At 50.3% G+C, this 23,880-nt stretch overlaps 1 protein-coding gene across 1 annotated transcript in view; it reads right to left on the bottom strand.

Moving 5' to 3' along the window:
- The window catches only part of FAM227B (family with sequence similarity 227 member B), a 155,811-nt gene extending 132,060 nt beyond the window's left edge, over positions 1-23,751 (bottom strand). Inside the window, exons 1-8 of the mRNA XM_029070351.2 lie at positions 23,708-23,751; positions 14,283-14,352; positions 9,253-9,487; positions 6,666-6,730; positions 5,921-5,959; positions 3,897-4,001; positions 2,747-2,845; positions 595-696 (exon numbers count right to left, since the gene is read on the bottom strand). Coding sequence (XP_028926184.1) covers positions 595-696; positions 2,747-2,845; positions 3,897-4,001; positions 5,921-5,959; positions 6,666-6,730; positions 9,253-9,487; positions 14,283-14,333 — 696 coding nt within the window. The 5' untranslated portion in view covers positions 14,334-14,352; positions 23,708-23,751. The remainder of the gene's footprint in view (positions 1-594; positions 697-2,746; positions 2,846-3,896; positions 4,002-5,920; positions 5,960-6,665; positions 6,731-9,252; positions 9,488-14,282; positions 14,353-23,707) is intronic.
- Between the last annotated feature and the right edge of the window lie 129 nt (positions 23,752-23,880).

Below are 23,880 nucleotides of genomic sequence, written 5' to 3'. Positions count from 1 at the left end.
ATAATAATTATAATTATTGTTAGGGCATTCCAGGCCAGAGGAAGGACTCGGGTGAGAAGTTGGCAGTGAGAGAGGTGAATTTGAGGTATAGGGAGTAAGTTGGTGTCCAGGTTTTTTGAGTGTTGTCAGCACACCACCCTATCTTTAATTGAACACTCTATTTTCATCATAAGAATAATAAATATTATTTGGGCATCGATTAAGTGTCATGTGCCAAGGGCTGGAGAAGATACCAGATAATGAAGTCAGAAACAGTCCCTGCCCCACAGCCTAAGAGGGAGGGAGAGCAGGGTCAGGTTGGGAGACCAGGGGAAGAGCTCTTAAAATCAATACCCTCACTACCCTGCTGTATTTATGTTATATTGTTTCTCCCATTCAAAGAATCAAAAGTATTTCTTGAGCACATACTGGGTGAAGCATACTATACTGGGTGATTGGGAGAGTACGAGAGAGTTAGTAGACCTGATTTCTGCCCTCATGGAGCTTACAGGCTAGTGCCCAAAGCATTTTCTCTGCTCTAGGAGCCAGTTGTCTATTTGGTGTTGCTCATGGGCTGTTTGGTCCGGTCCCTGCCAGGGGCTCAGCCAGCAGTACCTTAAAGAAAGCATCCTTCTTCTCTGGGGGAATGCTGAGGAAGAGGGACACATAACTTTCCGCAATTCGGTCAAACAGGGAATACTGATCTTCCTTATTTGGCTTAAAGACAAAAACGATTCAGAGGAAATAAGTTACGTAGGTAACAGAATTCCAAGAGGCCTTCGCTGACATGGCCCCTATTTCTCCTATTCCCTCTCCCTATGCCCTTGGATTTGTACCCTTTAAGTACTTGATATTCACCCCACCTTCAGCCCTCCGGCGCTTGGGTTCAAATCCATAATTTACTGTAATGTCTGTATCCCTCCCCAGATTGTAAACTCTTCATGGGCAAGGAGCATGATTACCAACTCTGGCATATTGCACTCTTCCAAGCGCACAGTACAATACTCTGTGCATGGGAAGTGTTCGTTAAAAATGATTCATCGATAAATAAGGGGTGGTGGGATCAGGTGGAAGGCATTTATTCTTTAGTATGTATGAGAAACTGTGGCCCTAGGTAATCAACAATTCTTCTCTGTCATTGGTCTGCACCCTATTTTGCATTCAAGCAAACAGAGAGGGAGCAAATCCATATTTTCATAGCAACCGAGTGGGGACAGTATCTCGGGGAGTCAGTACTGCAGACTGAGGTGAACATATACTTACAGGAAAGTTCTGCTTCAAGAGGATGGACTAAATGATGTCTGGAGACTCATCACAGCTCTTCAGTCTGAGCGAGGGCCTGCTTCCTGAGGGCTTCCCCCCCGGGTCCCAGAACCGGCTCAGGAAAATGGAATCACCGGTGGACCGTGGCTCCAGGGCTCTGAGGCCCGGTGGGCCTGCACCAACTTAAGGATTGCGGGAGAGTCTAACGGAAGCCAGTCCCGCTCCAACTCCCTGAGGATCTCTCTTCCACCCTAGCCAGCCCTTAATTCCATCCCCACTGCACTTAGAGCCATGAAGGATGGTCAAGGGCCTGCTCCTCGCATCTGTGTGCCAAACCTTATCGGGAGAGATGAGGTTTCATTATGGGATCCCCCTGGATCTCACCCCCAAGACATCGCTTCCCATCTTGAACCTCCCCTCTTCTGGCATAATAGTGTCTGAAGGCTGCCTCCCTCCACCCTAACGTCCGAACTACCCACCCATTCCCCTTGGCCTGGGTTGGCACACCCCTTTTGGATCCCCTCCCAACTCTCGCCCCCCTCACTGGATTCCCAAATCCATACCCTCAACACCACCCTTCTCTCCCAATTCAATCCGCCCTCTTCCTCCAAGGCTCTCGCCCCACCAAGCCCCGACTCTGGATCGATCACTCACTCTCACTGTCCCCTCACTCCGCTCCTGTTCTCAAGCCACTGAGGGCAGCAGAGGGAAATCCCGGGCCCTGGATTGACCTGCCATTTCCACCTCACCTTCGCCTCAATCTTTTTCCTTTGCTCGGCAGCACTTCTCCTCCCTCAGACTCCCCTGCCAACACCCCTCACCAAGCCTTCTAAATCTTTACCCAGCTCCCGGAATCTTCAGCTCACCCTTCCCCCGACCTACTCCCCAACTCCTCTCCCTAAACTCTGACGACCTGGCCAACTGCTCTGTTGGTAAAACAGACACCATCAGGCACGAGCTTCCCAAAATCCCACCACCACCTACCTCCCCACCATTCATAATAATAATTCCGATAGTAATTTTCATATCTGTTAAGCGTTTACTATGTGCTGTAATAGGTGCTGGGGAGGATACAAGATAACAAGGTGGACAGTTCACGTCCTATATGGGTTCACAGTCTATTATCACAGCTGCCTTGCAAGAAGAGATAGCCCACCTGCTCTCAAAACTGACCCTCTCTACCTCAGTGTAGGTAATAGCCTTGTTCCCCAACTCCTCCTCCCTCTCACCATTAACTTGCGCATGGGTTAGTACGGAACAGGAGAGAGACCTTCCACCATCACTGGGTCACCGCCGAACAGCCAAGTGGTGTTGATATCTGCGATACGCCTGGATGGTGCACAAGCCAGCCCTGGCAGCAGGGTAAAGTCCACCCACTATCAGTCAGGGATGGGTAGAGGGCGCACTAGCGTTTTCACTTCTAATTCCCTAATTTCACTTCAGACACAGGACATCTCGACTTGAACACAGGTGAGCCAAAACCAAAAATACCCTCAAACTCTACCTTAAAATTTTGAAGAAAACACCACCAAAAGCAATCTTGGAAAATTGCAATAGATGCCTCTGTGAGACACAGAGCTTTCCACATTTTAAAACTTCTCGCCTTTAGGGAAAAGAAAACAAACATATCATTTCAAATGCATCTAAAAGATTTACAAGCTCACATCTGGGCCCCAGATACACATCCATTTTGCATGATGGAGTCTCTCATCAGAATGAATGAGCTCTGGACCTGAGACTTCAGGATCGTCTCATTTGGAGAGGGGGCAGGTGTTCCCGGCAGGTGGGAGCCGTCCTTACACTTGTACTTGTGTCCTTGCCCTTTTTATAATGGTATCTGTTAAGCACTTACTACTTTTCAGGCCCTGTACTAAGCTGTGGGATAGATAGAAGATAATCACGTTAGACACAGTCTCTTCCCACAAACGGATACATGTGGTTCTCTGAGTCCCGCATCTGTGACTCCGGTCTGATGGATTTGAGTCAAGAGGGCAGACTGCCCCGTGGACTGAGACTGCTGCTCACCTTAACAGCCAGGAAAAGTTCAGCACTGTTCCTGGGAAGAGGAAATGCTCACAATCTTAACCCCCGTTTTAAAGATGAGGTAACTGAGGCATGTAGAAGAGAAGTGACTTGCCCAAGGTCATTCAGCAGACAAGAAGAGAAGCCAGGATTAGAATCCAGGTCCTCTGATTCCTCTGACACTGTGTTCTTTCTACTAGGCCATGATGCGTGTCCGACTGGATCTGTACCCTCTGTTCACCCCACTCGCAGCCCCACAGCACATAGCTGTCATTTATTGTCATGTCTGTCTCCACCTCTAGACCGTAAAATCCTTATTGGCAGGGAACCTGCTTACCAACTCTGTTACACTGCACTTTCCCAAGCGCTTAGAACACAGCGCTCGGCACACAGTAAGCACTCAACAAACACCATCGATTGACTGATCGATCGATGGAGCAGGGTGCCAGAGATGACAGCAAGGGACAGGGAGAAGGTCTGCCTACACGCATTTTGTCTATAGTCAATTTTTTTTCCCAAGCTTGACATCCGTACGTTACCAGGCCAAGTTTAATTTTTCCCTTCAGTGTATGCTTATTTTCATTAAATAACATTCTCTCATTAATGAATGAACTTAAGAAATGATAACATACTTCAAAGTTCTGGAACTTCAAAATGAAGCTGTATAGCTGGGCAGCTTCCAAATGTCTTGGTAGATCTGTAAGCACGGTGGCTTTGAAACCTGGGAATGTGCAGTTCTGGAGAGAGGAAAGCAAAACAGAGGAGCTGCAGCAGTCTTCACCCGGCCCAGTTTGTCCATACACTTCGGCTAAAAATGTCCCCGCCACCTTCCTCGCAAATAACATCGCCGATTCTGGGTTCTTTTTCCAAACGAAAATGAGAAAGTCTACCCTTTTAACAGAAGCACCGAGTGAAGAGGAATTGCGGCAATCATCCAGCTACTACGTACTCAGAGAAGACACACAAGCGGGATGATTCAGGCAAAAAAGGCCATTTTGGGTCCTGAAAGGTCCAGATTGGCTTTGTACCTACATCAGGAAAGAGCATGGGCCTGGGAGTCAGAGGACATGGGTTCACTCATTCATTCAATAGTATTTATTGAGCGCTTACGATGTGCAGAGCACCGTACTAAGTGCTTGGAGTATACAATTCGGCCACAGATAGAAACAATCCCTGCCCAATAATGGGCTCACAGTCTAAATGGGGGAGACAGACAGCAAAGCCAAACAGAACAAAACAAGCAGTCTAGTGCAGACATCATCAAGATAAATAGAATCATAGAGATATACACATCATTTACAAAATAAATAGGGTAATAAATAATATATACAAATATGCACACTGCTGAGGGGAGGGGAAGGGGGAAGAGCAGAGGGTGGGAAAGCGGGGAATGGGGAGGGGAAGAGGAGCAGAGGGAAAGGGGGCTCAGTCTGGGATGGCCTCCTGGAGGAGGTGAGCTCTCAGTAGGGCTTTGAAGACGGGAAGAGGTTCTAATCCCTACTCCACCACGTCTGCTGTGTGACCTTGGGCAAGTCACTCAACTTCTCTAGGCCTCAGTTTTCTCATCTGTCAAATGAGAATTAAGACCCTGAGCCCTAGGTGGGAGAGGGACTGTGTCCCACCCGATTATCTTGTATCTATCCCAGGGCTTAGAACAGCACTTGGCACATAATAACTGCTTAACACATACTACAATTATTATTGTTATAATTATTTTTATCTACATAACTGGATGATCGCCACTTCACATCTTTACTTTGGGCAGATGTGTTCCCGACCATTTCCTTTTCCCAGAAGCAGTGCTGAACTTTTCCTGGCTATTAAGGTGAGCAGCGGTCTCATTTCACGGTGAAGTCTGCCCACGAAACTAAAATCCGTCAGTCCGGAGTCACAGACGCGGGACTCAGAGAACCACATGTATCCGAGCTTCCAAGCAATGGAGCAATGGTCCTGGAGCAGGATTTCTGGAGGACTTCAGCCAAACGAAGGACTCAAAGCCCGGCCGGAACACTTCGGCTCGAGTGCTTTGACGAGTGTCTCTGCAGGCAGCTAGACTGGTGGGAGCCCTCGGCCCGTCAGCTTTTCTTCCCAGGTCATAGGGCACTTCCTAACCAAGAGTGAGCCGGGTGTGGTCAGCACCTTAGGTGGGGCTCCACTGGGTGGGCGGCAGCCAGGCAGGCCTCCACTGGGTGGGCCAAAAGTTGGCACTCAGCTAACATCTCTCTGCTGAAATACAGCGCGGCGAAGCACTCTTTAATCGCCCCGCTTGCAGATGGACAAAAACCGCCTGGGGCCCTCCCCAGTGGAAAGACTCCCCCAGACTCCCCGGCTCCCTCCCGGCCGACAGAGCACCGAGGGAGGGTGACTACCAGCTCCCACCCCGTCCTGGGAGCTGCGCAGAAGGATGCAAATTTATGAGAGAAATGATTTTGATTTAAAGGTCACCATAGGGTGTGATTATTAAAGCACCCGAATTTTCTCTGTGGAAAAGAATAGCATAGGAGAGATAAAAAATAGGACAGAAAAACTCAACGTAGAAACCCTCAAATTGAAAGTCTGCAGGGCTTCCCACGTCGTTAGGCTAATCTGTATACTTGAATTATTGAGCCTTTTGATCGTGTAGCATAAGTTGTTTGAAAATACACTTTTAAAATACCTCAATATTATTTTTTCTTGATTCCACGTCGCCAAGAACCTGTTCGGCATTAAAACAAGAGGCATTCATCACATTAACTTTGTGGTAACATAGCTTTATTTCTCTTATGACTATCAATGATTTCTCATTTGAATGACTTTAAGACGTCCAGGCCCCGTTCTCTCCACAGCCAGGTCTGGTCCTGAGGGTAATTAGGCCTTTAGAGAAGGCAGCAGGGGTAGCTTTAACCCTTTCAGGCCATCGGGGCATCAGGGAGCACATTCCGCTGACAGGCCTATCCTAGTGCATTTCGGGTCACATCTTTCCTAGTCCATTAGTTAAGCCCTAACTCATACACACGAGCAGGTCTGGGTGGCTGCCTTCCATCCTGCTGTGCCTGCCTGCACGGCTGCCTGTCTTGCCCATTTGATTGAAAGCTTCTTGAGGGCAGGAACTATTTCTTTCTCTTTCATTATGCTCTCCCAAGTGCCCAGTGCACAGTAAGAGTTCTGCCCACAAAAGGTGCTCAATCATCATCATCCCGATCAATAAGAGTAATCGCCGTTACTGGCTAGGCAATTTCTATGTCTCCTACGTACTCAGTAAATGCTTCTGAATAAATGAAAGAATGCATGCATGTATGGCCATGTGACCGAATGAGCGAATGAGTGAATGCAGCGGGCCCAGGGGAAAAGTGTCCAATTGATTCTTGCAGCTCTCCCTAAAGATACCCTGAAAAGTGGCTTGAAACCCTTAAATGTCATACCTTAAACTTCTTCTTTTTACCTCTGAGTATCATTTCTTTCCATTTCTCGATCTTGGAGGCGGCCTCTTGCAAAAGAAAGGTTAAGATTCAGTCGTGGGAGAACACTGCCAACCATTTAACTTACATTATAACTATAAGATCAACCTAGCCCTGCTTTTGAAACATCTTCCAACAATGGCTTCCCAGCCGGGATGCTTCCTCCACCTAGACTTGCATAATTCTCTCCCTCCTGCCACTCAAACAGCTCCTGCCACCTCATTTCTTCCTCCAGGAAGTCTTCCCTAACTAACTGACTTGAGCAGTAGATTTGAAGTCCCTAAAACGATTGTTAGAATACACGCTTCAGAGGAGAAAAGCCAGGAGATGGCTAGCGCTCTATCTGGATAACAGTGAGGACTTTCATGACTCTACTGTCCCACCTTGAGCTTGGTGGTGCTTCTCAACCTGCTCTCTTCATGCTCCCGAGACTCACCTCCCAACTGAATGTCACTCTTCCACCTCTGTCCTCTTCCACCTCTGTCCTCTCTTCAGTCGGGAACTCCTTCCTTCCCTGAGTCCGACAGACTCCATCTCTCCCCATAGTCAGAGCCCTCCTGAAATCCCATCTTCTCCAAGTCTTCCTTGATTAATTCCCAGGATCCTCAAGTGTATCAACCTACCAACCATCTCTATTACTGGTGGACTCATTCATACCCATTCTCAGGACTGTGTATATATGATTACTCAACTGTACATTCAATTATTTATTCTGATGGCTCTATTTGTGCCTACACTCAGGCCTTTCTCGTTCGAGGGTAAGATCCTTATGGGCAGGGAATTTGTCATTTCTTTGTTTTGTACTTCCCAACTGCTCACAACAGTGCATTTCATCCAGTAGGCATTCAATAAATATTAACATCTCATTTTTCCCAAAAGTCTGGCTTCCCCCCCCCCGCCAAAACAACCTCAAGTTGCGATTAGCGTATCTGTACGGATGAATTCCCAATCTCTCTTTCCCATCTACTTGTCTCCCGTGGTCCAATCCTGCCCTTCTCCTGCCTCTCAGATATCTCACCCATGACAAATGAACAGAAACTCCTAAACCCCTCATTTCCCCACTACACTGATCCATTACCAAATTTTCACGGGGGAAGACCCCTACAGTTGCATTCGCATACGACTCCTAGGTGGGTATTTTGAACTCTGCCTGGACGGTCACCCAGTTGTGTTGTTTTCTTCCCCCTCAGAAATGCCTTGGAGGCTGATTCTTTCCCCTTCAGGTCCATCTGTCACCACAGTCATTTTCCTGTTCTGGGCCCGGGGCACATCATGCCTGAGTTTCCTTCCTGCCAGCTTCCCTCCCTTAGCTTTATGGATCCATATTGACTTAGGACATTACCCACCTCCTCACCTTTCCATACTCCAACTGAGGTTTCTGTGGAGTGGGGAGACATACGCAGATCAATGTTTAAGAAAAATGATCTGGGCAGCAGAGTCGCGTATGGGCTGCAAAGGGGAGAGGCTAGAGGGAGGGAGGTCGGTAAGGAGGGCAAGGCAGTAGTCAAGCTGGGTTATGACCAATGCCTAGATCTGCTTGATGGCCTCAGAGGAGCACTCCTTGTCACCAACTGAGTGGGTCACCACTGCGACAGATGCACGGATTGATAGAAGCCTGCAGTGACAGCGTGGGAAGCAGCAAGGCTTAGTGGGAAGAATTTGGACCTCGGTATCAGAGGATCTAGGTGCCAATCCAGGCTCCTCCACTCAAGTGAGACCTAGGACGAGTTGCTTAACTGGTCCAGCCCGCAAGCCATCTTGGTTGTTATTTGTCATTACTGTTATATTTACCAGGGGCAACAACTAAAACACTGTGCTAAGTCCTGGAGTGAATCCATGAAAATCAATTTAAACCCAACTGTCTTTCCCGGTATCTTTTGCTGGCCCGTTATGTCTTGCATAAGATACAGTGATCTGAACTGACTGACTAAAATTCCAGTGGTGAAAATCCTGAAGCTTTCAGTACTACTGAAGCCTGCAGCAGAATCAGGTTTTTTGTTTCTTTCTCAAAACCCTTTCTGTTGACGCCCAGGATCATGCTGACTTGTTTAGAAAACCTGGACAGTTGATCACCAAGACCATTCTAGAGTAATAATAATAATGTTGGTATTTAAGTGCCTACTATGTGCAGAGCACTGTTCTAAGCGCTGGGGTAGATAGAGGGTCATCAGGTTGTCCCATGTGAGACTCACTGTTAATCCTCATTTTACAGATGAGGTAACTGAGGCACAGAGAAGTTAAGTGACTCGCCCACAGTCACACAGCCGACAAGTGGCAGAGCCGGGATTCGAACCCATGACCTCGGACTCCCCAGCCCGGGCTCTTTCCCCTGAGCCACGCTGCTTCTATACAAGAAGGGACCAAAGAAGGAAATGAGAGCACTTCATCAATGGTATGTATTGTTTACTGTGTGCAGAGCTCTGTACTGAGTGCTTGGGAGAGTACCACAGAGTCGGTAGACACGTTCCCTGCCCACAACCAGCTTACAATCTACCTTAAGCTAACGGCGTGGGGAAAAACCGTCCTTTCGTTGGCCAATAGAAAGACGCACCTTGGGTGGAAGCCCCGTTTTCGCAGTCCAGAACGGAGCGGGCGTGCTCCTCTATGAACGATACACATTCAGCTAGCCTCGACTCCATGTCCACGAGGACTTGGTGCTTCAGAGACACGAGTGCCCAGAGAGAGGTGGAGATGGATTCCAGAGAATAATCATCTCTTAATCGGTTCATAGAGGCGGTGATACCAAGGAGATCATACTCTAAAAAGGGGCACTTTGGCCAATCATCCTGCAAAATTCAAGCAAATGGATTTTTTTCTACCTATTACTAATAATTTTACCTAATATCCTCTGAAGCCTGAACAAGCACAGTGAATATTTTAGAACACCCGGGTCTGTCATCCGGACTTCTATGAAGGGGACGGTCTAGCGGAGTGGTTCTTAATGAAAGACAGGCTGAGGGGAGACAACTGAAGCCGGGAGCCGAGGGGGGTTGGGAGGGCATCTTCAATAAAGGAGAATTTGAAGTCCCAAGCCTCAGGTCTATGAGAAAAGGGAACCAGACACATGATGCTCATCCTTAAACCATGTTAGACTTGTGCCCACCTGTGGCCACGAGCTGGGTCTTGCTGAATAAGAATGATAACAAAATAATAATAATATTCGTATTTGTTAAGCGCTTACTATGTGCAGAGCACTGTTCTAAGCGCTGGGGGAGACACAGGGTCATCAGGTTGTCCCACATGAGGCTCACAGTCTTCATCCCCATTTTACAGATGAGGGAACTGAGGCACAGAGAAGTGAAGTGACTTGCCCACAGTCACACAGCTGACAAGTGGCAGAGCTGGGTGTCGAACCCATGACCTCTGACTCCGAAGCCCAGGCTCTTTCCACCGAGCCACGCTGCTTCCCAAGATGATAATGATAATAATAATAATGATAACTATGTGTCAGACACTGTTCTAAGTGCTGGGGTGTTGAATTCAAGTTGATCAGGTTGGTCATAATCCCTGTCTTTCATGGGGCTCCCAGTCTAAGTAGGAGGGAGAACAGGTATCGACTCCCCATTTTCCATAAGGGGAAATTGAGGCCCAGAGAAATTAAGTGACTTGCCCAACTGAACTGCTATTTATCGGTTCAGAAACAAGCTTCAGGCCAGCCACTTCTGCCCCCCCCGGCATAGGCTCCCAGACGCTTTTCTCCAGCTTCACTGTCACCGCATAATCTCGGCTCCATTTCCCAGTCCATCCCCGTCTCTCCTGACTTCTTGGCTGCCTCTTGGGTTTTCCCTCTCTGGGCTCTGCCAGAGAAAGGGCCTTGGGTCTGTAGTGGCAGGAGTTTTAAGAAGTGCATTCAATCAATCATATTTACCGAATGCTTGAGTGCACTGCATTAAACACTTGGGAGAGTATGATATAACCGAGATGGCAGTTGAAGCCGTAGGAGCGAATGAGTTCTCCAAGGGAGTGAGTGTACACGGGAAATAGAAGGAGATCCAGAACCGAGACTTGAAGGACTCCCACATTTGGAGGGTGGGAAGCAGAGGAGGAGTCCAGGAAAGAGACTGAGAATGAGCAGGCAGAGAGATAGGAGGAGAACTGGGAGAGGACAGTGTCAGTGAATAATAATGTTGGTATTTGTTAAGCGCTCACTATGTGCAGAGCACTGTTCTAAGCGCTGGGGTAGACACAAGGGAATCAGGTTGTCCCACGTGGGGCTCACAGTCTTAATCCCCATTTTACAGATGAGGTAATTGAGGCACAGAGAAGTGAAGTGACTTGCCCTCAGTCACACAGCTGACAAGTGGCGGAGCCGGGATTCGAACCCATGACCTCTGACTCCAAAGCCCGTGCTCTTTCCACTGAGAAGGCAAGGTTGGCTAATATTTCCAGGATAAGGGGGCGGTCGACAGCGACGAAGGCAGCTGAGGGGTCAAGGTGGATTAGGACGGAGTAGAGTCCATTGGATTTGACAAGAAGGAGATCATTAGTGACCTTGGAGAGGCGGTTTTGGCGGAGTGAAGGGGAGGAAGGCAGATTGCGGGGTGTCGAGGAGAGAATTGGAGTTGAGGAAGTGGAGGCAGCGGGTGCAGACAACTAGCTCAAAGTCTGCAGAGGAACGGTAAGAAGCAGATGGGGCAATAACTGGAGGGAGCCATGGGATCAGGGAAGTTTTTTTTTTAGAATAGTGGATACATCTGCATGTCTTTGAGGAGTGGGGAAGAAGCCATTGGAAAGTGAACAGCTGAACAGGGTAGTCGGGGAGGGAAGAAGGGAGGAGGGAAGTGTTTTGATAATATGTGAAGGGGTAGCATCAGAGGTACAGGTGGGAGGTAGATTTTGAGAGGAAGCGGGACATCTCTTCTTGAGAATCGGCTGGGAAAGATGGGAGAGACAGAGAAGGGACGGGAGGATGGAGGGACTAGAGAGCAGGAGGAGAGATTTTAGAGCAATCGCACCGAGTTTCAATTTTATCAAGAAAGTACTTGGTCGGGTCATTAGTGGCAAGAGATGGGGCAAAGTGAGGGGACAGGGCATTTGAGGAGGTAGTTAACTGAAACAACTGATGAGGGCAGTGGGCATGGAGTCAGTAGGGATACTTCACTCCTCTAATGACGCTAACCTTCTCACTGTTCCTGGAACCTATCTCGCTGCCGATCCCTCGCCCACGTCCCGTTTCTGGCCTGGAATGCCCTCCCTCCTCAACTCCAACAGACAATCGCCCTTCAGAGCCTTATTGAAGGCACATCTCCTCCAAGAGACATTCCCTGACTATGGCCTCTTTTTCTCTTCTCCCATTCCCTTCTGTATCACCCCGACTTGCTCCCTTTATTCATCCCCCCTTCCCAGTCCCATAGCACTGACGTTCATATCTGTAATGTGTATTTTACAGTAATGTCTGTCTCCTTCTCTAGACTGTCAGCTCACTGTGAGCAGGGAATACGTCTCCTTATCGTTCCATTATTTGCTCCCGAGTGCTCAGTGCAGTGCTCTGCACACAGAAAGCACGCAATAAATACAATCGAACGAATGAATGACTGGACAGAGACATAAGGTTGCAGGAGCAAATTGCAAGCGCACGAGGCCGACTGACCGACTGGCTGACCGAGCCCCGGGAGTCAATCGGTCGTATTTATCGAGCGCTTACGGGGCGCTATAGTAAGGCCGTGGGAGAGGATAGTGCAATAATATAACAGACACGTGCCCTGCCCACAGCGAGCTTACAATCTAGAGGGGGAGAGAGACATTAATACAAATAAATAACAGCTATGTACATAAACAGATATGCACTTAAGTGCTGTGGGGCTGGGGGCAGGAATGGGGGTGGTGATGGTCATGCATCATGTCAGTCAGCGTCATGTCACTGCAAAGGGTCAGTTGGCTGCCCGTGGCCAGAGTGAGTATGAAGAAGGAGCCGAGGAAAGAAACGACCTCATAGAGAGGAAGAGGAGGCAAAGAACAGAAGGTGGAGAGATATGAAAGGGGGAGACGGAGGAAAGGAAAGAGGGGAAGAAGAGGTAGAAGAATTAGATATGAGGAGAAAAATACCTCATGAGAGTTGATGATGGGAAGGGGCTGATGGGAAGAGGTCAGATTACAGGGTAAGGATGACAGTTTGACAGCAAAAAACAAACAAGAAAAGAAAGGGAGAGAGAATGAGAAAGGAAGGAAAAGAGACAAGTTAAAAAAGAGGTATCTGGGAACAAACACACAGGAGAAATAAGATGATGAGCCAGGAAAAAGAGAGCGTTCAGAAAAAGACAGGAGAATGTGGAAACAGTAAGAGGAACAGCTGGCTTGGGGTTGGAGAATCAAAAACGGCTTTGCCAGTGGAGATTCAGCCTGAGTGTTCAGTTGGAAAGCACAAATGTCAAGGAAAGAGCTAACCATAAATATTACATGACAACTCAGAAGAAAAAACAGAAAAGAGAATAGTGTCTGAAGAGTTGGTTGGCTCTTCTCTAAAAAGTAGTTGGCACCTAATTAAAAGCAACAAATATTTCTAAATTAAACATCTTTTTGGATGTATTTGTTTCAGGCTTCTGATTGTCCACTTCTCAAACAGGCAATCTTCACCTGGAATCCGTGGTGGGAGCAGCCCAAAGCGTTACAAAATAATTTTGCCATCCGTTTTTGTTTTGGTTGCGGCTGTATTTTTCTTTCTGGACTCTAGGCGCTCTGGTGTTCAAAATGGCTTGGGCGAGCCCGGCCGGACACCAAATCGTTCTGGGTAATCGAGAGGTGATGCGGGGGGCAACTGGGGACTAAAACAGGTCCGAAGGGAGAACCCCTCCTGGCTGTTCCGGGGCCCGGCGGGGAGTCCCTGGCTGGCCGTCGGATGCGGCCCACGGCCCTTCCCAGACCCCGGGGTCAGCAGTGGCGACCGGGAGGCCCCTCTCTGCCTGCAGCTCGGAGTCCCGGCGGGAGGAGGCTCCTTTCTGCGGCTGGCTTTCCCTCCAGAATCCAGGCTCCGAGAGAGGGAGGAAGAAGGATTCATGTAGACACCGGCCTATCCGGTATCCAAACAAACTTCAGAGGAGTTTGTATATTTTCAGATTGCTGACACGTTGGCACTTGGAGAATGGTTGACCTGTTGTCTGCTAACCCCGGGCAGCCTCGACCTCCGGGAAGCGGTTTCTTCAGTGTTTTGGCCAAGTGAAAGTCATCTCTCCCGAACTTGCCCTGCGGAACCGCAGCCCTGGGGAAGAGCCAGGGAAAAGCCTCAAGCAGCTCTTTCCGCTCTACTAAAGCGGTGCGGGAAACGGCCCCTCATCGCCGCCTGCTTGACGGATGGAAGGATGGGTGGATCGACTGACTGACGGCCTGCAGGGGCGGAGAACAGGTGGCCGCCACGGAGGCCTCACTTAGAAGCCTCGCTCAGTTGACTCTCCACGTGTAGGACCGGGGAAAGGCCTCTCCCCCACCCCCTCCCTGAGGCTTGGCCTGGCCTGTGACGGGTCACACTGGGGCGGGTTGGGACATGCCTGAATGTGGGCCTTCAGCTATCAAGGTTCTCTCTGTCTCCCCCACGACACCTGAAAAGTCCACCCACCCTGCCGGTATCACACGAACTACGGCACTCACCATATTTTGAGACCGTAAGAATTCTTCGAAAGTCTTCACCGGCTCCTCCATCTTCTGAAAGCCTGCAAGACTGTACGGTCACAAAAAGACTAAGCTTTACAAGACCGTGTATTTGAGCAGCGGCTTCCTGAGAAGGCAGGAGGATGGGCACCTCCGGTCAGGCAGGAGCAGGACAGGCTGGGCCCCATCCCGGAGAAAGCTCTCGGCCGCCACGCCGGCGAGGGGCAAAATGGGGAGAGCGAGAGCCAAGGACGCAACAGTTCTGAGGCTGGGGCAGCTGGGGGCAGGGTGGAGCTCCAGGCGGCGGAATCATCTTCGTCGTCATCGTCGTCATCGTCCTAAGTGTTCATTCATTCATTCATTCATTCAATAGTATTTATTGAGCGCTTACTATGTGCAGAGCACTGTACTAAGCGCTTGGGATGAACAAGTCGGCAACAGATAGAGACAGTCCCTGCCGTTTGACGGGCGCACGGTCTAATCGGGGGGAGACGGACAGACGAGAACAATGGCAATAAACAGCGTCAAGGGGAAGAACATCTCGTAAAAACAATGGCGACTAAATAGAATCGAGGCGATGTACGATTCATTAACAAAATAAATAGGGTAACGAAAATACATACAGTTGAGCGGACGAGTACAGTGCTGTGGGGATGGGAAGGGAGAGGTGGAGGAGCAGAGGGAAAAGGGGAAAATGAGGCTTTAGCTGCGGAGACGTAAAGGGGGGATGGCAGAGGGAGTAGAGGGGGAAGAGGAGCTCAGTCTGGGAAGGCCTCTCGGAGGAGGTGATTTTTAAGTAGGGTTTTGAAGAGGGAAAGAGAATCAGTTTGGCGGAGGTGAGGAGGGAGGGCGTTCCAGGATTGTGGGAGGACGTGACCCGGGGGTCGACGGCGGGATAGGCGAGACCGAGGGACGGCGAGGAGGTGGGCGGCGGAGGAGCGGAGCGTGCGGGGTGGGCGGTAGAAAGAGAGAAGGGAGGAGAGGTAGGAAGGGGCAAGGTGACGGAGAGCCTCGAAGCCTAGAGTGAGGAGTTTTTGTTTGGAGCGGAGGTCGATAGGCAACCACCGGAGTTGTTTAAGAAGGGGAGTGACACGCCCAGATCGTTTCTGCAGGAAGATGAGCCGGGCAGCGGAGTGAAGAATAGACCGGAGCGGGGCGAGAGAGGAGGAACGGAGGTCAGAGAGAAGGCTGACACGGTAGTCTAGCCGGGATATAACGAGAGCCCGTAATAGTAAGGTAGCCGTTTGGGTGGAGAGGAAAGGGCGGATCTTGGCGATATTGTAGAGGTGAAACCGGCGGGTCTCGGTAACGGATAGGATGCGTGGGGTGAACGAGAGGGACGAGTCAAGGATGACACCGAGATCGCGGGCCCGAGAGACGGGAAGGATGGTCGTGCCATCCACGGTGATAGAGAAGTCTGGGAGAGGACCGGGTTTGGGAGGGAAGATGAGGAGCTCGGTCTCGCGCATGTTGAGTTTTAGGTGGCGGGCCGACATCCAGGCGGAGACGTCCCGGAGGCGGGAGGAGATGCGAGCCCGAAGGGAGGGGGAGAGGACAGGGGCGGAGATGTAGATCTGCGTGTCATCTACGTAGAGATGGTAGTCAAAGCCGTGAGAGCGGATGAGTTCACCGAGGGAGTGAGTGTAAATGGAGAACAGAAGAGGGCCGAGAACTGACCCTTGAGGAACTCCAACAGTTAAAGGATGGGAGGGGGAGGAGGCTCCAGCGAAGGAGACCGAGAATGATCGGCCAGAGAGGTGAGAGGAGAACCGGGAGAGGACGGAGTCCGTGAAGCCAAGGTGAGATAAGGTATGGAGGAGGAGGGGATGGTCGACAGTGTCAAAGGCAGCAGAGAGGTCAAGGAGGATCAGAATGGAGTAGGAGCCATCGGATTTGGCAAGAAGGAGGTCACGGGTGACCTTAGAGAGAGCAGTCTCGGTAGAGTGGAGGGGACGGAAGCCAGATCGGAGGGGGTCTAGGAGAGAATGGGAGTTAAGGAATTCTAGGCATCGATTGTAGACGACTCGTTCTAGGATTTTGGAAAGGAAGTGGTATTTACCGAGCACCTGCTGCGTGGAGGGCTCTGTCGCGAGCACTTGGGAGCATGCACAGAAGTGCTAAGGGTGGCTGCTGGGTGACACCTCGGAGGTGGAAGGCCTCCGGAAGGGGGGTGGCTTCATAGGAGCCTTTGAAGGTGGGAAGGGGCGTGATCTGGCGGACAGGGGAGGGACTTTGCAGGTGGAAAGCCGCGGGCAATGGGTTGGAGACGGGAAAGTTGAGAGCGACGTACACCTGATCGTTCAGTCAGTGATATTTATGGAGCAGCAGCTGAGTGCTAGGCACTGTAGTAAGTCCTTGGGAGAAAGAACCTCCCAGTGATTGTCCGATTTCCCTGCTCCCATCTCAAACTCCCCACCCGGGTTGTGCGTGCCCGCTAAAATCTGGTTTCTGAGCTCCCCCTCTCTGAGGTTACCAATGACACCCTCCTCCCCTAAGCACCGTGGCCTAGTGGAAAGCGTACAGGCCTGGGAGTCAGAGGACCCGAGGTCTAAACTCGGCTCCGCCAACTGCCTGCTATGTGACCCTGGGCAATTCAGGGCCTCTGCTGCCTCATCTGTAAAATGGGGATTGAATACCTGTTCCCCCTCCTACTTGGACAGCCAGCTCCGCTTGGGACAGGGACCGTGACCCACCTGATTGACTTGTATCTAGCCCAGCACTTGGAAGTTGAGACATAGCAGTTGAGACACAGCAGTTGAGACATTGTAAGCGCTTAAAAAATATTCTTTTAAGAAAAGCGAATGGACACTATCTACTCGATCCTCATCCTCCTTAACCTCTCAGCCTCCTGTGACACCATAGATCATCCCCCCCACCCTCCAGCAAATTCCATCTCATTCTGGTTTCGCCGACACAGTCCTCTCCTGGTTCTCCTCTTCCATTAATCAATCCGTCGATAATATTTGTCGATGACCTTTAACCACTCTGACACTCTTTTTCAGCCTCTTCCACTGGCTCCTCTTTGATCTCTCAAACCCTAACTGTGGGGGGTCCTTAAGGCTGTTCTGGGTCCTCTACTTTTCTCGCTTTACATTCATAACTTCAGCTCCCACATCTAAGTGGAAGACTCTAAAATCTATCTTGCTAGCCCCAACCTGACTTCCTCTCTGCAATCTCATAGTTCTGATTATTAATAACTATTATGCTCTTTGTTCAGCACTTACTGTGCGCTAAGCAGCGTGGCTCAGTGGAAAGAGCCCGGGCTTGGGAGTCCGAGGTCATGGGTTCTAATGCCGGCTCTGCCAGCTGTGTGACTTTGGGCAGGTCACTTCACTTCTCTGGGCTTCAGTTACCTCACCTGTAAAATGGGGATGAAGACTGTGAGCCCCACGTGGGACAACCTGATCGCCTTGCATCCCCCCAGCGCTTAGAACGGTGCTTTGCACATAGAAGCGCTTAACAAATACCATCATTGTCATTATTATTACTAAGCGCTGGGGTAGATACAAGGTAGTCCGACTGGTCACAGTCCCTGTCCCACCTGGGGTGCCCGGTCTAAGTGGGTGGGAGGACATCTATCAAATCCCTAGTTTACAGATGAGAAACCGGAGGCAGCAAGAAGCAAGTGACTTGCCCGAGGTCACAGAGAGGGGTAGAAGTAGTATTTAGAACCCAGATCCTCGGACTCTTGCCATGCTGCTTCTTAAGACAGCTTCTCATTGATATATGCTGAACTCATCCTGTTTCCTCCTAAATCCTCTCCCAACTACCCTAGCAGTGGATAACACTGTTCTCTTCCCTGTCTCCAAGGGCTGCCACCTTGGCTCCTCCCGCTTTCACATCTCTCATACGGTCTGTTGCTAACCTGTCGGTATGATTGTCATCATTTTTATTAGTCGTGATAAGGATAATAACCATAATGATAATAATATTGGTATTTGTTAGGCGCTCACTATGGGCCGAGCACTGTTCTAAGCGCTGGGGGAGATACAGGGTAAGCGGGTCGTCCCACGTGAGGCTCACAGGTAATCCCCACTTTACAGATGAGGCGACTGAGGCACAGAGAAGTTAAGTGACTCGCCCACAGTCACACAGCTGACAGGTGGCGGAGCCGGGGGTCGAACCCATGACCTCTGACTCCGAAGCCCAGGCTCTTTCCACTGAGCCACGCTGCTTCCCTATGGGATTTGTTAAACTCTTACTTTGTCCCAAGTTCCGTACCAAGTGCTGGGGTAGATAAAAGATAATCTTCTTGGGCAGAGTCCCCGTCCCACATAGAACTCACAGTCTAAAAGGGAGGGAGAAAACTTACTGAATCCCCATTTTACAGATGAGGAAACTGCGGCCCAGAGAAGTGAATTTACTTGCCCACGGTCACAAAGTAGGCGAGTGGCAGAGCCGGGCCTAGAACCAGGTCTCCTGGCTCCCGGGCCCTTGCTCTTTCCACCAGATCCACCCCTTCCACTCCCTCCGAACTACCACTCGTCGTATCCCGGCTGGACTGCTGGATCCGTCTCTTACCGGCCTCTTTGCCTCCAGCCTCCCCTCTCTCCAGTCCACACTTCACTCTACAATTCAAATTGTCCTTCCCAAATGTCATCCCTTACAGCTCTCTGCACTCTTCAGAAATCTTTAATGGCTAATCATTCCTCTCCACGGCGAGCAAATATTCCTGACCGTTAGCTTTAGGACCCTCAATCCTCTCTCCTTTCCTACTACGCCCCAGCTTGCACTCACTGTTCCCCCACGCTCATCTTCTCCTCACTCTGTGTTGGTTCTGACCCTTCCGCCTCTATCCCCTGGCTTAGGCCCTTTATCCTGCCTGCAACTCTCTCACCGTGGCCGGGGATTGTGTGTCCTACACCTTTTGTATTCTCTCGAGCACTTAGTACGGCGCTCTGCACACAGAAGGTGCTCGGTAAATATTATTAATTGAATGACTACAACAGAGGCAAAAGGCACGTTCCATGCTTACAATTTAACGGGGAGAAACGGACAACGATCATTTAGCGATAGTGGAGATAGGAGGAAGAACAGGGACACCGCAGCAAGTGGTCCAAATATTTTGAGTTGCAATAGCTGAAGGAGTAATTGAATGGGCGAATAAATATGTATATATATATATATATATATATATATATACACCTATGTAGGAGTAATCACATTTACTGTGTGCCCACTGGGTGCAAAGCACTGCATTCAGCACTTGAGAAGGTACAACCCAGTGAAGCGACACAATCCCTGCCTACGGGGGGTTTTCATTCTAGCATCTTCAACTAGAGTAAGCAGAATAAATAATTAAATTTCTAGTTTGATAAATGTTCATATAGCAGTCCTGAAAATGATCCTCTAAGGATCCCACCTGGAGAGTTTCCGGTACTCTTCATTCATTCAATAGTATTTATTGAGCGCTTACTATGTGCAGAGCGCTGTACTAAGCGCTTGGAATGAACAAGTCGGCAACAGATAGAGACGGTCCCTGCCCTTTGGCGGGCTTACGGTCTAATCGGGGATGAGTTTCTTCCAGTTTCGGCTACGGGAGGGAGAGTCAAGCAGAGGCCTGTTGATTCCATTCTTAGCCTGGCCAGTGGCTAGCGAGTGGAAGGCAATTTGCTACAAGTCCAAACTCCCCCGCGCTGGGCTGCGGCGGCATGGGAGACTGTGGAGGGTGGAGACTGGCGTTTACTGCGTGGAAGAAGGCAGTGGTAAACCGCTTCTGGATTTTTGCCGAGAAAACTCTCCGGATACACGGCAAGAAGGACTGCAGATGGAGGTGGGGCCCTCTGGGAGAGATGTGTCCAAGGAGTCGCTATGGGCCGGAGATGACTCGACCGCATAAGTGCTGAAAATGGGGATAAATGCATTGATGAATGCTAGAAACGGCCCATGTGTTTGTACGGCCTGGGGGGGGGGGGGTGGGTGGGATTTATCAGAGAAGGTTTGCTGGAGGATTTTAGGAGGGCTTGGAACAGGGGAAGGAGAGCTGCGGTAATAATAATAATGTTATTTGTTAAGCGCTTACTATGTGCAGGGCACTGTTCCAAGCGCTGGGGTAGATACAGGGTCATCAGGCTGTCCCACGTGAGGCTCACAGTCTTCATCCCCATTTTGCAGACGAGGGAACTGAGGCCCAGAGAAGTTAAGTGACTTGCCCACAGCCACACAGCTGACAAGTGGCAGAGCCGGGATCTGAGAAGGATTTGCCGGGGGAAGGAGTTCCTGACTGGGGGAGCGCCATGAGCAAGGAAATAGAGGTGAAAGAGTCTAGAGCTAAGGAAGGTGGGTCCGGAGGCACAGAGAGTGAGCCGAGTAGCGGGGGAAGAGAGAGGAAAGGTAAGGAAGAAATGATAATAATAATAACGTTGGTATTTGTCAAGTGCTTACTATGTGCAGAGCACTGTTCTAAGTGCTGGGGTAGATACAGGGTAATCAGGTTGTCCCACGTGGGGCTCACAGTCTTAATCCCTATTTTACAGACGAGGTAACTGAGGCACAGAGAAGTGAAGCGACTTAACTTCACACAGCCGACAAGTGGCAGAGGCGGCATTCGAACCCATGACCTCTGACTCCCAAGCCCGGGCTCTTGCCACTGAGCCACGCTGCTTCTCATAATGGCTAGTGGAGAGCCGGGATTGAGTGGTCAGGAGTTTCCGTTTGATGATTTTGAGAATTTTGAGGAGAGGGGGATGGGTTCTGAACTGCATTTTAGGGAGGCCATCTGGGTAAGTGTGTGGGGCAGATGAGAGGTGGGAGGCGGGAAGAGACCAGTGAGGAGGCTGATTGAACAGGGAGAAGCAGTGTGGCCTAGTGGAAAAACAAGACAAAACACGGGCCTGACTCTGCCTCTTATCGGCTGTGGGACCTTGGACGGGTCGTCTAATTTCTCCGGGCCTCAGTTTCCTCGTTTATAAATTGGGGCTTCAATATCTGTTCTTCCTCCCACCCTAGACCGTGAGACCATGTGGGACTGTGACGCACCTCGTCGTCTCGTATCTACTCCACTGCTTGGTACATAGTAAACGATGAATTATTATTATTACCCTTGCTAGTGTTAGGACAGCTGGGAGGCGACTAGGGCTCAGAAGCAAAAGGGCAAATAAGGAAGGGAAACATTATGGAGGAAAAAACTGTCAGGATTTATCGGCTGAATGTACTAGAGAGTGGGAGTCGTCAAAGGTGAACCCTTCTGGAATCAGTATTGTAAACCGCTTGGCTACTGTTATTTTTTTATTATTATTATTATTATTATTAGACTGAACATTTGTCTGAGAGACTGTATGCACCTCGAGGTGAGGAATCATCCCCCCGGCAATGCTGCTAAATAATAATAATGTTGGTATTTGTTAAGCGCTTACTATGTGCCGAGCACTGTTCTAAGCGCTGGGGTAGACACAGGGGAATCAGGGATGTCCCACGTGGGGCTCACACTCTTAATCCCCATTTTCCAGATGAGGTAACTGAGGCCCAGAGAAGTGAAGTGACTCGCTCACAGTCACACAGCTGACAAGTGGCAGAGCTGGGATTCGAACTCATGACCTCTGACTCCCAAGCCCATGAGCCACGCTGCTTCTCTCTGCTGCTGCTGCTGCTAAACGGTAAGCTCGCGGTGGGAAGGGTACTTGTCTACCAGCTCTGTTGTCCCGGACTCTCCCAGGCGTTTAGTACAGAGCTCTGCACCCAGAGAGCGCTCGGTAAACCCCACCGATCGACTGACTGATGTCGCCGAAGTGTCGGGGGTTCTCCCCAGCGGTCCGGACAGCTGTATTGCACGAGCAGGCAGGGCCTCCTCCCCAGCGCTCAGCGCACGAGTGTTGACTGGGGCAGGGAACGCATCTGGTTTATCGTTGTATTGTAATAATAATAATAATAATAATGATAATGTTGGTATCTGTTAAGCGCTTACTATGTGCAGAGCACTGGACTGAGCGCTTGGAACGGACAGATCGACAACAGATAATAATAAATAATAATGTTGGCGTTTGTTAAGCGCTTCCTATGTGCCGAGCACTGTTCTAAGCGCTGGGGTAGACCCAGGGGAATCAGGTTGTCCCACGTGGGGCTCACCGTCTGCATCCCCATTTCCCAGATGAGGTCACTGAGGCACCGAGAAGTGAAGTGACTTGCCCAAAGGCAAACAGCTGACCAGTGACCGAGCTAGAGACGGTCCCTGCCCTCTGACGGCCTTACGCTCTAATCGGTGAGGCAGCGTGGCTCAGTGGCAAGAGCCCGGGCTTGGAAGCCAGAGGTCACGGGTTCGAATCCCGGCTCTGCCCCTGGTCAGCTGGGTGACCGTGGGCAAGTCACTTCGCTTCTCGGGGGCCTCCGTGACCTCATAGAGAAGCAGCGTGGCTCAGTGGAAAGAGCACACGGGCTTTGGAGTCCGAGGTCAGGAGTTCGAATCCCAGCTCTGCCACTTGTCAGCTGTGTGACTGTGGGCGAGTCACTGGAAAGAGCACGGGCTTTGGAGTCAGGGCTCATGAGTTCGAATCCCAGCTCTGCCACTTGGCGGCTGTGTGACTGTGGGCAAGTCACTTCACTTCTCCGTGCCTCAGTTCCCTCATCTGTAAAATGGGGATTAAGACTGTGAGCCCCACGTGGGACAACCTGATTCCCCTGTGTCTACCCCAGCGCTTAGAACCGTGCTCTGCACAGAGTAAGCGCTTAACAAATACCAACATTATTATTACTTCACTTCTCTGGGCCTCAGTTACCCCCTCTGTCAAGTGGGGATGAAGACTGGGTGCCCCATGAGGGACAGCCTGATCACCTTGTATCCCCCCCAGCGCTTAGAACAGAGTAAGCGCTTAACAAATACCAACATTATTATTATCTGGAAAATGGGGATCAACTGGGAGCCTCCCGGGGGACCACCTGATGACCCTGTCTCTCCCCCAGCGCTTAGAACAGTGCTCTGCACAGAGTCATCATTATTATCATTGTTAAAAACAGCATTTTGAGCAAAGCAGCTTTCGATCTAAACGACTCTGTTTTTGTCTCAGGAAGTCCCCCATTTCAGGTGGGATGTATATCACATCTGCAAATTCCAAATTTCCGGGGGACAGGAGATGGCTTCTTTCCCAAAACAGATAAATAAGGCCTGCTTGAAGAGTCTCTTTTGTCATTGAAGAAAACACACTGTCCGAGTTCTTTTGTGATTGGCTACTTCTCCTATACGTTGCAAATAAAGGCCCAGCCGAACAGGAGAGCGAACGGGCACTCGGTCACTCTCCTCCCTTTTCTGATCTATCCAACACTGTCTCGGAGTGTTACTTTCCTGGCTTGCGTCACCACCTTGGGTTCGAATCCTCACTGCCTTTTAGTTCCATTCCCTTTTCCAGTACAATTATTATTATTATTATTATTATTATTATTAAGAATCGGGGGAGATGAGTTAGTTAATTAGTTAGGTCAGTGAGTGAGTTTACCTCCAGCCTCCGCCTGGGCCCCCCGGCCGCGCGCCGCCGGCTAACGGGCTGTCCGGGAGCGCGCGCGCGCGCGCGGGGAGGGGCGCGCGGGGAGGGGCGCGCGGGGAGGGGCGCGCGGGGAGGGGCGCGCGGGGAGGGGCGCGCGGGGAGGGGCGCGCGGGGAGGGGCGCGCG

This window comes from Ornithorhynchus anatinus, chromosome 8 (assembly GCF_004115215.2).
Source record: "Ornithorhynchus anatinus isolate Pmale09 chromosome 8, mOrnAna1.pri.v4, whole genome shotgun sequence".
Taxonomy (NCBI): domain Eukaryota; kingdom Metazoa; phylum Chordata; class Mammalia; order Monotremata; family Ornithorhynchidae; genus Ornithorhynchus; species Ornithorhynchus anatinus.
Note: the sequence above shows the minus strand (reverse complement) of the source record. Positions and strands in the feature narration are given on the sequence as shown.